Genomic DNA, 13253 nt, shown 5'->3' with positions numbered 1-13253 from the left:
ATTTAAAAAAGGAGGTGAAAGATCTGTCCACTGAAAACTATAAGATATTGAAAGATATTAAAGATACACAAATACATGAAAATATACCCGATGTTCATGGATTGGCAGAATTAATATAATTAAAGTGTTTATACTACCAAAAGCCAAATATAAATTCAATACAATTCCTATAAAAGTTCCCATGACATTTTTCACAGAAAGATAAAAAGCAATTCTAAAATTTGTATGGAGCCACAAAAGACCCAAAGCTATCCTAAGAAAGAACAAAGCTGGAGGCATCACACATCCTGATTTCAAACTACATTAAAAAGATGTAGTAATCACAACAGTATGGTACTGGGGCAGTGGCCAAATGGCAGAGTAGGAAGATAGTGAGCTCACCTCCCACAGGCACACCAAAATTACAACTAATTAGAGAAACTATTGGTGAGAAAAACCAGAATAGCAGCAGAAAAGACCTTCTACAACTGAAGATATGTACAATATAGGACATATAGGAGGACAGAGACATGGTATAGTACCTGCAGGTGGGACACCCACAGACAGGAGGATAGTTATAGTTGCAGAGGTTCTCCCCAAGGCATGAATGATTCAAGCCCCACATCCAGCTCCCCAGCCTGCGGGTCCAGCAATGGGATGATGAGCTCCCCAGAACATTTGACTTTGAAGGTCAATGGGGCTTACTTTCTGGATAGCCAGAGGGCTCTGGGAAATAGAGACTCCCTCCACTCCTTAAAGGCATAGACAAAATCTCACATGCTCTGGGACCCAGGGCAGAAGCAGTAATTTAAAAGGAGCCTGGGTCAGACTGACCTGCTGATCTTGGAGATCCTCCTGAAAAGGCAGAAAGCAGCTGGGGCTCGCCCTGGGTATATAGACACTGGTGCCACCCATATTTGGGAGCTCACTTTACGACATGGACACTGGTGCTGGCAAGCACCGTTTTGGACTCTTCTTTCTACCTTATTAGTGCCAGGACTCAGCCAGTCACACCAATTTGTCAGCACAAGAACTGGGATGCCTCAGGCCAGGCAACTAGCTGAGCTGAGACTCAGCCCCACCCACCAGGAGGACTGCTGCCCCAAGAGCCCATGAACCCACAGCCACTGCAGGACCTGGCCCCATACACCAGTGCACTGGCATTAGCCCCAGGACCTTGCAGCCAGAGACTTTAGGACCTGGCTCCTCCCACCAGTGGGCCAGCACTAACCCTGGGACCCTCTGGGTCTCAGTCCCACCCACCAGCATGCCAGCACCAATTCCAGGATCCTCAGGGCCCTGCAGCCAGAGACCTAGGAACTCAAATCTTTCCACTAGTGAGTTTGCACTAGTCTAGGATCTCCTGGGCCATGGCCCCACCTACCAGCAGGTCACCAGACTGGAGACACTTTGGACCCCTCAGCCAGCTGCCCCAGGATCTAGCAACACTAACAGCTTTGGGACACCATGGACCCTGCCATTTGCAGCAACATGGAGTGATCTGGAGATTGTCATACTAGGTAAAGTAAGCGAGAAAGAGAAATAAAAATACCATATGGTATCACTTATATGTGGAATCTAAAAAATGATACAAATGAACTTATTTACAAAATGGAAACAGACTTGCAGACATAGAAAACAATTTTATGGTTACCAAAGGGAAAAGAGGATTGGGAAGGCATAAATTAGGAGTTTGGGGATTAGCAGATACACAAACTACTATATATAAAATAGAAACAACAAGGTCCTACTGTTTAGCACAGGGAACTATATTCAGTATTTTATAATAACCTATAATAAAAAAGAATATGAAAAAGAATATATGTATGTATGTATAACTGAATCATTGTGCTGTACACCAGAAGCTGAGACAAAAATGTAAATCAACTAAACTTAAAAAAGGTTACGAACTCCTATTGTATGACAAATAAGAACTAGGAATGTATTGTACAACGTGATAAATACATTTAACACTACTGTATATTTATATATGAAAGTTATTAGAGTAAATCCTAAGAATTCTCACCACATGGAAATTTTTTTCCTTCTTTTATTTTGTATCTGTATGAGATGATGGATGTTCACTAAGCTTATTTTGGTGATCACTTCATAATGTATGTAAGTCAAATCGTTACGCTGTACACTTTAAACTCACACAGTGCTGTGTGTCAATTGTATCTCAGTAAAAGTGGGGGAAAAAAAGAATCTGAGTACCCTTCTGCTATCACTTTCTCCCTCCACCCCCACTCATTCTCTGTAGGCATCCCCTTCTCCAGTCCAAGCAACCACTGATCTGTTTGTCTCTGGAGTTGTCTGTTTTGGACATTTTGTATGAATGAAATCCTATGTGTGCTCTTTTGTGATGGACTTATTTCACTTATCAAAATGTTTTCAGTGTTCATGTTGTAGCATGTATAATTGTTCATTTCTTTTTATGGCTGAATAATATTCCATTGTGTATTTGTGTGTAAACAGACACATATATAGATACATACATGCTGTATCTTATCTATCCATTCTTTAGTTGAACACTTGGGTTGTTTTTCCATCTTTCAGCTTTTATGAATATGCTCCATCAGCTCTTTTTTGCACAGCTTCCTAAGTATTTATTGAAAGAATAAATGTAGAATCACATTTGCTTTCCTATAATAAAGCTTACTTGATTATTATTTTTTAATGGTAAATTATTTTTTGACACAGTGATGAATTATGTTTGTTCTGTTTACAAGTTTTGCGCCTTTAATCAATCGCATGTCACATTGGTCTGAGGTTTATCATGTTTTGATATTAAGGTTTTGTTAGCTTTATAACATGATTTGGGGTACTTATTTTTCCTGTGGCCTGCAATATTTTAGCACTACAACTAACAGTTCTTTAAAGCTGAAATAAAATTAAACTTTGATTCCATCTGATCTATAGATGCCATTTTCAGTGGGAGAACTTTTGTTTCTTTTCTATTTTCTTCTAGTATTTTAAAAAAATGTTCTATTTCTCTTGGGTTAATTTTGGTAATTTGTATTTTTGGTGAATTGGTAATTTTGCTATGAAATTATCTGTTCCTTTAGATTTTCAAAATTATTATGAGATTTAAGTAGTATTCTTTTGGTTGTTTATATATATGTGGTCATTTCTTTGTTATCAATCCTATTGGTGTTTACCTTTCTTTTTATTTTTTCTTTAATCAGGCTTATGAAGATTTTGTTTTTTAGCTTTTACAAAAATTTAGTTTTGGATTTATTTTTTCTTTCTGTTGTTTGCCTGTTAATGGGCTTGAAAAGTAGTCTCTCTCCCCGTGTCTCTTTTAAGGTTTTACAGTTTTCAGCCTACTTCCTTCCTTCCCCATGTCATCTTTGGATTTTTGAGTTTTCTATTCTCTTTGTCTCTGGGTTTTTCAGTCTTTAATTCTGGAAAACTCTTAATTTTTCTAAAAATATTTAATCAGTTTACTTTTTCCCTTTCTTTGTGGGAACCCTTGTAGATAGATATTGATGCTTTTAGATTTGATCCATGTGTCTTAGCTTTTTGAATATATTTATAATTTTCACTTCTTTTTTTTTTTCCACTATTTTTAGGAGAATTTCTTGACCTGAAATTATTTCTTATTAGTATAATATTCCCTTCTATTTATTTTGCTAGTTATTGCATCCTTTGAGTTTTTTATTTCAGTAGTTTCAAAAATAAACTCATATTCAATTGGAGTGTATTTATTAAGTTTATTTTAAATTGTGTTCCCTTTGATCTGATCATTCTGTTTCCTGTGGTGTAGATTGTTTGCTTTGCTGCCTTTCTCTCATAGTGTTCACTCTGCAAGCGTCTGGTTTTCTTTTTCCTGGGAGTAAAAAGTTATAAGCTAGTAATATTTACATGAAGAAAAGAATGAATGCAATTTGTTTCTTCAGGTGATTTCAGGGAGCAGAGGTGGGGATGTAAGGGCTTGATTTGGGGTAATGTGGCTCGAGAGTTGGTTCCAACAAGAACTACTTGTTGGCCCTGCCTAGAGGTGTGATCTTCTCCAGGTCCTTCTGTCCTCTGTTCTATTTGTGGAGGAGGGTGAGGATAGAACATGCAGGAGCCTTGCAGGCCATCTGTACTTTTTACCACTTTCCAAACTGGCTGTGCTCTGGTGCTTTCCTGATGTTATGATCTCCCTTACCCTCCAGATGGCACCGGGGTGGTAGCAGAGCTTTCCTGTTTCACTGCATTGTGTGGGATGGGAATTCTCTGCCCAGAGCAATGTGAGGAATGGAAAAGGTCATGACTAGAAAGATCTCTCCCAGTCTGTGACACTTGGCCCTCTCTCTCTTTTGGCTGCTGTTTCTCCCCCACTCTAGAAGCCAGTTACTTTTGGTATCCTTAGTATTTCCCCTTTTGACTACCTGTTGCTTTTGTATAATCTCCAGAGTTGGCTTGAAGGAAGAGAATCAGAAACACATACTAGTTTGACATCTTGTGCAGGAACAGAAGCCACAATATTTTAAAATTATTTATTTGTGCCTGTGCCCTTCACAGAACTAAATTCATTAAGGTAGAGATTGTTTCATATATGTTGGCAGAATTCATGATACAGACCTGGTACTTAGTTAAATAATTGTTGAAAGAATATCATTTTAAAGGATTCTTCCACTAAAAACACAAATTTACTGCCAATACAGAGCTCCCTTAATGTTGTAAAATCTTACCTACATTTATTAAAAATTTGTGTGAAAGTTTTTAGGATCATGTAGAACATTTTAGAGGAAGTTACAATCCATAGAGTTAAAATAAAAAGAAGTGAACAACTAACATAATGCGGAGTTTTATAATTCTTGACACATTTAACCTCTGTTAAACAGGGCTGTTATTGTTGTCCCCATTTTATAGATGAAGCTGTGAATCAGAGGTGACAAGAATTTATATACCAAACAGCTTATTAGCGACAAGCTAATATGTATGGCTGGAAACAAAAGGCTTCTGACTTTAATTCTGTAGAGACTAATGCTTTTCTTCTTTATTCCTCATTGCTTTGCTGTCTTTGAACTGACTTGTGCCATTCTGTCTCTCTTTTTTTTTTATGCTGTGAAAATTAAACTCAATGACTTTAAACCCAGAGTTTAAATTTAAAGCCAAACTCCTTATATAGGGCTTTTAAGATCCTGCATGATCTCTCTTGCTTTCCCATCCTCCCTTTTCATCTGTTACCCTCTTAGTTCACATTTCTCCTGCCACACTGAACTTCTTACTACCCTTCCAATTTGCTGTTTACTTCACTAGGTCGCATCTTCACTTCCCTTCAAATCTTTGTGCAAAGGTAACCTTCTCAATTAGACTTTCCGTGACCATCCTATTTAAAAGGGGAAACCGTCTCCCATTATATACACTTCTTATCCCCTTTCCTTGCATTGTTTTTCTGTTAGCACTCAGCGCATAACTCTTCTGGTATAGGATACAATATATTATTCATTTTATTATTGTCTGTCTTTCCTCATTAAAATGTCAGTTCTAGTGCCTGCACAGTACGTGGCTCAATAAATGTTGAATGAATGAATGCAGGAAGCAAATTCAATTGATTAAGCTAAACTTTGTTAGTAATACTTGATTATTTTTAGTTAAGAAGTTGGACATTTAGTCTTTTAGCCAGGAGCATGTATTCATGAATAATGTGGAAATTTACTTTAACTCACTAAGATACATTTATCAATGTAAGATTTCTTCTGAGTTTTAATGCATGTAAATTTATATAAAATGGGCTGACTTTCTTGGAGAAATGACATGATTCTGTGTAGGGTAACAATATAGTCTCTGTATATGCATTTGTTTTAATAAATAGAGTATTATACTATTGACAGCAAAGTTAGTATTATTCAAAATACTACCTGAGATCTAATTTATTTCTAGTTTTCTGTAGAATAATTCCCTTATGAAACCATCATATGACCACTGAAATCTTGAGGTAGGTAGTGATTGATGTTACATTGAGATATTTAAAAAATTTTAAGGATGAACTATGTTTTTGTTTTCATATTTTAGAACATTATTGGTTCTAATCCCTTTATGATTATATATACAATATTTTAATTATGTATTCAATATTTGTGTTCAGATAGTAAAGCAGGAATTTTCTTGATTAGCCATTACTTTTATTTAAACATTTCTTTTCTTTCTTGTAGATTTGCTTTGAGGTCACATTGATACGAAATATGGAGTCACCTTTAATAACTTCACCTGGGAAAGAGAGTCTTCTTATTAAAAAAACATAAGGAAAACAAATGACCAAAGGAATTATACCAAATGCCAACTCTACATCTTTTTGTATCATCTGTTTTTTAAACTATCAAGACAAATGACTTGTGTTTTACAGAATATGATTTGTTCATCGACGTTATTTTTAGCAGTTTTTAAAAAATGTTTTTCGTCTTAAACTATACAACTCCTATCAAATTTAACACAAAGATTTTAAAATCTGTAAGGCCTTGTTTAATATAGCTTTTTTCTTTAGCTTTCAGAACATCAAAGCTTATGTACCCTATTTTTACTTGACAAAATCCTCAAAACTTTACAGTATCGAGAAAGATATGGACTTGGGAACTTACATTATTGTAATAGACTGCAACGAATTTAAGTGGAATTCAAGACATCATCCATTTTATCATCAGAAGTATCACATAAAGTTATAATTCTTAGCTTTAATGAAAACAAAATTGCTTGAAAATGGCATGGGTAAAATTCTTACGGAAACCAGGTGGCAATCTTGGAAAAGCTTACCAACCCGGGAGTATGCTATCCCTAGCCCCTACCAAAGGCTTGTTAAATGAACCAGGACAAAACAGCTGCTTTCTTAATAGTGCTGTACAGGTGAGACTATAATTTATTGTTAAATTTTAAAAGTGCCTTTCAGGAAATTCTTTGCTTAATGCTGCTTTGACTTGTAAATTAAGAATAAAGTTATTATCATCTGGAATGACCTTTTAATATCACTTATAACAGCTGCAAAAATATTTTGACTGGACATTTTGGTTTTTATAGTAAATGGAAATGGTTTTTTCAACAGAATGATACATTGCTAGGATATAAAAATATTTTTTGGCTTAAAATGTTTTCTTAGTAAATTAAGAATGTTTCTAAAATGCACAGAATTATTTTTTTGAATTAGCTAATCTACCCCCTCCTCCCCAATTTTTGTTGTTGTTTTTTTGTTTAAGAGATTCGGTTGAATCCCTATAGACAGCATAAAAAGAAACAAGGTGCTTGGATCAAAATAAGAAAGCAGAGTTTTTAATCTCAGTACTCAAACTCCCCTCCCCGCTCCGTGGCCTGAAGTCACCTCTGTATAATCATAATTTGGACACCACTGTTTCAGTTAAATTAATGGTTAATTCATTTTGCTTCAGTCGTTGTTGAAATTCTTTCAATTAACAAATATGTATTAACCCATTTTTCTGCCTGAGGTAAATATTCTTTCTTATGTATGATAGTTTTTATTCCACAGTTCTAGATTTTGTAGGATCCTACATCCTTCTGACCATTGACTGTGCAGTGCTAAAGACAGGAAGATTTAGAACATTGGAATTTTATTCTATTGACCCTAGAATATACCTTAAATTTTTTAATTTAAAATAAATAACTTTTCACATATTTTCTTTCTATTTTTTTCTCCTGAAAACTGTGAGTAGAAAGAGAAATATTGCTTAACTAACTCATTTGATAAATGGACACATCTAGAATATGTCAGATGCTCAGACATCTGACTCAGACTTGTGTTCTTAACTGCCCACTGTCTGGGACATATGTCAAACTTGAAAGTTTTATAACTCACTCAGGGAAAGAGAAGCAATTGGTATTAGGAAAGCATTAATTCTAATTTATGTTGGGACCATTAAATGATAGTTACTGTTCTGCCCTGGCTGAGAGATCCCTCTGGCTTTAAGTGCTGTGAGAAAGGCAGGAAAATATTTATTGAATGACACCCGATACAGGGGAATTCTGGGCACCGAAAGACATGGAATTATATGCTTTTGTTTAAATCAGGCTGTGAGAAAGGGCTTCTATTATTTCAGATCTTTTCCTGTTACCCCTTTTCCAGTTCTTTTTTTACATTTATATATTTCCCTCTGCTTCTTTGACTCCAAAATACTGTGTGTAGTTTAGGGAGATGAAAAGATGACTATACCAAAAGAAAATTCTGAGTAAGGACACTGACATAGTAAAGAAAATGGAGAAGTATTCCCATGGTGATACATTTTTTAAAAAATGAACATTCCACTGACCTTTAGCTTGAAGATTATTTCTACTTAACCTACATAGCCGCCATTTCTGGTGCTCATCGCCCCCTTGTGTGGATCTGGCTTTCCACCTGGTATCATTTCTCCTGCTTGAAGAACGACCTCTTTTAACATTTCTTGTGATACAGGTCTATTGGTTGTGAATTCGTTTAGCTTTTAAAGGTCTGGAAAAAAAAAATCTCTGTTTTACTTTTGTTTTTTGAAAAGTATTTTTAGTCATTGAAGAAGTCTAAGTTGACAGTTTTTTTCTCAGTACTTTAAAGATTTTGCTCCTCTGTCTTCTAGCTTGCATTATTTCTAATGAAAACTACTGTTGTTCTTATCTTTGTTACTCTGTTTGTAATGTGTCTTTTTTCTTAAGCTGCTTTTAAGATTTTCTCTTTTTCACTGGTTTAAAGCAATTTGGTTATGATGTGCCTTGACATAGTTCTCTTCATATTTCTTGTATTTAGCTTTATTGAGCATTTTAGACCCATGACTTTATAATTTTAATCAAATATGGAAACTCTTTTACCATTACTTCTTTAATTTTTTCTCTCCCCCTACTCCTTCGGAGGATTCAAATTACATATGTAGTTAGTTGCTTTAAGTCCCACAGCTCATTCTCTTTATTTTCTTTCGCATTCTTTTTTCTTCTGTCTCTCTTTCATTTTGCATGGTTTCTGTTGTGTCTTTAAGTTCATTAATTTTTCTCTTTTGCAATGTTTACTTAATCTATTAATCCCATCCAGTATATTTTTTATCTCAGACATTGTAGTTTTTACCTCCAGAAGTTTGATCTGGGTCTTTTAAAAATCCCTTTTATGTCTGTAGTTAACATGTTTGATCTTTTCTTTAGACTCTTCAACATTTGAATACAGTTATAATAATTGTTTTAATATACTTGTCTACTAATTCTGTGCAAAATCTGGATTTTTTTTTTCTTCTTCCTAGTTTTGGAATATATTTTCTTGTATCTTTTAGCACCTGGTAATTTTTGATTGGCTGTCAGATGACATTTTGAGTTTTACCTTGTTGGGTGATTGGTATTTTTATATTCCTAAAAATATTCTTGAACATTACTGTAGGGTAGGATTACTTTATTTGGAAACAATTTGATCATTTTACTTTTAAGCTTTGATAGGCAGTACCAGAACTGTGTTTATTCTAGGGTTAATTTCTCCACCCCTGGGGCAGGACTCTTCTTTCTTTAACCAATGCTCTATGAATTATGACGTTTTCCACTTTGGCTGTTGGGAACATGTACTACCTTGGGATGGTATGTGCTCTGGCACTGTTCCTCTAATTTTGGGGAGTATTTCTTTCCTGGCCTGAGGTAGTTTCCTCAGGCTACCCACCGGAATACTTGAAGGCTCCCCTGCATGTTAATCCTGTGGCTCTCTCCGCAGCACTCTGCCCTGCCCACTCTAGCTGCTTTGGCTTCTCTGAGCTCTCAATTTCATCTCTTCAACTCAGGGGGTTCTGCTGGCCTCTGATGTTAAAATATCTACCATATACACTATATACCATATGTCTATCATATAAAAATTTACCAAACCAGTCCTCACTGACAAAACAGATATTCAAATAGACTTTCTGTCAGAAAAAGCCTGACTTCATTTTTAAAAACTCAAGAGTACAGGTGCTAATATGCAGTTTGGTGAATATTTATGAAACTACTGAGAAATAAATTGTGGAATATATTTTGTAAGAAATTACTAAAAGCGAACAGTATTAAAATGTTATGGATATAATATAAGTCAGAAAAATGAATTTATATGCAATTTCTCCTTAATTTTGTTTTTTAAATATTATTTTGAAGTGAGGAATATGATGAAAGGTTTGTATCACTTTATTACATGCATATGCATATATGTATTAATCTTGGGAATAAGTAAATGAGAAATATAAACATTCAAAATAACTATATTAATTTTGTTAGCTACCATGTTAAAATGCAATGTGCAAGTGATGCAAAATAAAAATGTGTATATTGCTAAAAACTAATTAGCCCAACAACCAGTTTAGACTAACTTTTTAAAACATGTGGTAGAATATAATCAATATTTTGAATGAGACAGGTTAAAGATTAACTGTAGTTAGAATAACTTTTGATATGGATTTGTGAACATCATTTTTAAACTTTTATATTGAATAATGTACACAGAAGTCACATAAAATATTTTCTCTGTAGTTTGGATCCAGTGTAACTTAAACTTTTTGCTAATTGCAGAAAACATTCCAGTTACATTTGAAAGACCCACTTCATTAGCCTTATAAGTAATTTATAGAGGTATTCTTTTGGTTGAATATTTTAAACTTTTATTTGATAAGAAAGTAGTACAGTTAAGTAGGTATGACATATTGGTGTGGTTTTAAGTTTTCTAAGTTAAAAGCAAAGTTGTTATATTTAATAATTAACATTTATTGTGTTCTTATAATGTGCTAGACACTTACTGGTACACTACGTGTTTAATATAATTATTGTAACAATCCTAAGAAGTAGGTACTAATTTTATGCCCCTTTACTGATGAGAAAACTAAGTTTCAGAAAACATTTTGTTCAAATCAGTCCAAGAGCTGGTAGACAGTAAAGCTAGAATTAGAACCCAGGCAGCCTGCCTTCGGAGGTTGTATCATTAACCACACAGTGCTGTGTACTTCCCATGGCTGTGCTCTCATGATCTTCATCTTGACGAATGAGTTTTAAAGTAGTGTATTTTATGGTATGATAGAATATGATCTGCAAGAAAGTTATTAACATTTTCAAATGCTTTGTAAAACACTGAATTATTTGTGATAAGTGAATCCTATTAGTTATGCTTTAAGAAAAATTTTAAAATGGCTTTTAGATATTCAGTAATTAAAAATACAGGAAACCTTAAAAGTTATTTGTTTTTATTAACCTTTATTTTCAGTTGGGAGAAATGTGAGATGGTGAATAGATTTTCTTAGTTTTATTATTTGAGGAAATGACTGAAAGATACAGGGAAACTTGAAGATCTTAATTGTTTGTTGTACTAGTATTTACAGCTACAAATAGCAGCTTGCATTCAGTGCATACCATTGTGTACTGGGTACTGCTCTAAACACTTTACATATTATTACACATATATATTTAGTCCTTATAAGAACTCTGTGAAGCAGACACGTTTACCCTGTTGTATAGATTTCAGATTTTTCTAGAATGATTTTAAGTTCTGGACTGATTTAAACAGTTACTTGTTTATTTTGTTTTTGTATTTTAGTAGAAAATGATGAATGGATAATTGCAGCAAATATATTTAGGTTATTTTATAACTGCTGTTTCATACCATACTGTACCCCCATTACCACACAGATGCCCCCTTTTTCATTCAGTACACAGTGACCACACAGATCTCTACACTTTTTTCTTGTCAACTGCAGTTATATTTCCTTCCTAAATTTTAGTTCATTCCAAGTGTTACAGTCACTTCCCCTTTTAAATTTTTGCCAAGTCGTCCATTCAGTATCCCACGTTTTCTACTCATATCGAATCCTTAACTGAGCAGTTACTTTTTTCTTGTTCTATGCCTGTCATGGTTTTTAAATGTGAATCAACAGGAATGTTTTCTAAATCCGTCTTGTATAGATGAACTACATGTATTTAGCAGTTCTGTAGTTTTACAGAACTTTAAGTAGTTGTGTATATCTGATTATTAACAGGAGATTAAAAGCAGTTATTTGTCTCCTGCAATTTAGAAATATTTAAATCTATTTATTATAGAGAAATAGAGAAACGTATTACTATGTTTCTTTCTTCATCTCACTGTTTTTTAGGTTTTATGGCAATTAGATATATTTCGAAGAAGCTTGCGGGTTCTGACTGGACATGTTTGTCAGGGAGATGCCTGTATATTCTGTGCATTGAAGGTAACCTTTTAATAGATCTGAAAAATGACTATTAATTGTTTCTCAAAAAATTTGATTTGATTATTTTATTTGATGTATTTAGTTACTTTACTTGTAATGGAAGTTCATTGTCAAGTGACTTACAGTTTTGAAAGTGAATTCTTAAAGTATGACTTATTCAGGCTTATGTTTCAATTTTCCACTTTTATATAAAGACAGTTTAAGTGAATCTAAATAGTGTAACATTGTTAGGAACATTACATTTTTCATTATTTTGAAATAATGCTTTATCCATTTTAACAAATATTTTTTGAGTTACTACTGAATTCTGGGCACTGCTGTAGTTACTCTGGATACAGCAGTGAATAGAACTGATAAAAACCCCTTTTCTCATGGAATTTATATTCTTGTAGGGGAGGAGAAAATAAGCAAGCAAAATAGAAAATGTATTAGGTAATGATAATTGCAAAGGAGGGAAAATAAATCCGGGGAAGGAATAGAGAGTGTTGAATAGCCATGAAAGCTTCACTGAGAAAGTAACATTTCAGTTATGACCTAGAAGAGGTGATGGAGTGGACGAGAGCATTCCAGGCAAGCAGGGACACAGCAACTTGCAAAGGCCCTGAGGTGGGAGTGTGTGTGACATGTTCAAGGAAACCTGAGTGGTGGTAGAAGCTCTGTGAGCAAGGGGAACAGTGATAGGAGATGACCTCAGAGGTAAGGTGAGTTATGGTGGCTTCAAACACGTCTGCAGATCTTCTGTCAAAAGGTGGAGTCTAATTCCTTGAATATGTGCTTGTGTTAATGATTCATTTCCATTAAGTAGAATGTGGCAGAAATGATGCCACAGATATCTAAGGTTAGGTTAGATTAGAAAAAGTGATCTATCTGGCTCTGTGTGTTGGGGTGCTCATTCTTGGAAGTGAGTTGCCATGCTGTGGGGAAGCCAAGCTAGTCACAGCTATAGGAAAGGTCCTGGCCAACAGGCAGCTCCAACAACCAGCACCAACCTCTAGAAGTTAGTGAGCGACCTTCAGGTGACTCCAAGTCCCAGTGTTCAGACGATTCCGAATGACTGCAAGTGGGGCAGAGTTGACCCGTCCTCACTGAAATTGCAGATTTATGATAAAAATAAATGTTATTTGAGTAACTGCATTTTGGGGT

General features: G+C 34.7%; 1 protein-coding gene across 2 annotated transcripts in view; it reads left to right on the top strand.

Annotated features, from left to right (window-relative positions):
* USP53 (ubiquitin specific peptidase 53) overlaps window positions 1–13253 on the top strand; it is a 49550-nt gene that overhangs the window by 9622 nt on the left and 26675 nt on the right. For both annotated transcript variants that reach the window (XM_010985525.3, XM_031466732.2), the window contains exons 2-3: window positions 6126–6810; window positions 12018–12110. In XM_010985525.3, coding sequence (XP_010983827.2) covers window positions 6667–6810; window positions 12018–12110 — 237 coding nt within the window. In that variant the 5' untranslated portion in view covers window positions 6126–6666. The remainder of the gene's footprint in view (window positions 1–6125; window positions 6811–12017; window positions 12111–13253) is intronic.

Source organism: Camelus dromedarius, chromosome 1 (genome assembly GCF_036321535.1).
Source record: "Camelus dromedarius isolate mCamDro1 chromosome 1, mCamDro1.pat, whole genome shotgun sequence".
Taxonomy (NCBI): domain Eukaryota; kingdom Metazoa; phylum Chordata; class Mammalia; order Artiodactyla; family Camelidae; genus Camelus; species Camelus dromedarius.
The sequence above is the reverse complement of the archived record's forward strand: the minus strand, read 5'-3'. Positions and strand labels throughout refer to the sequence as shown.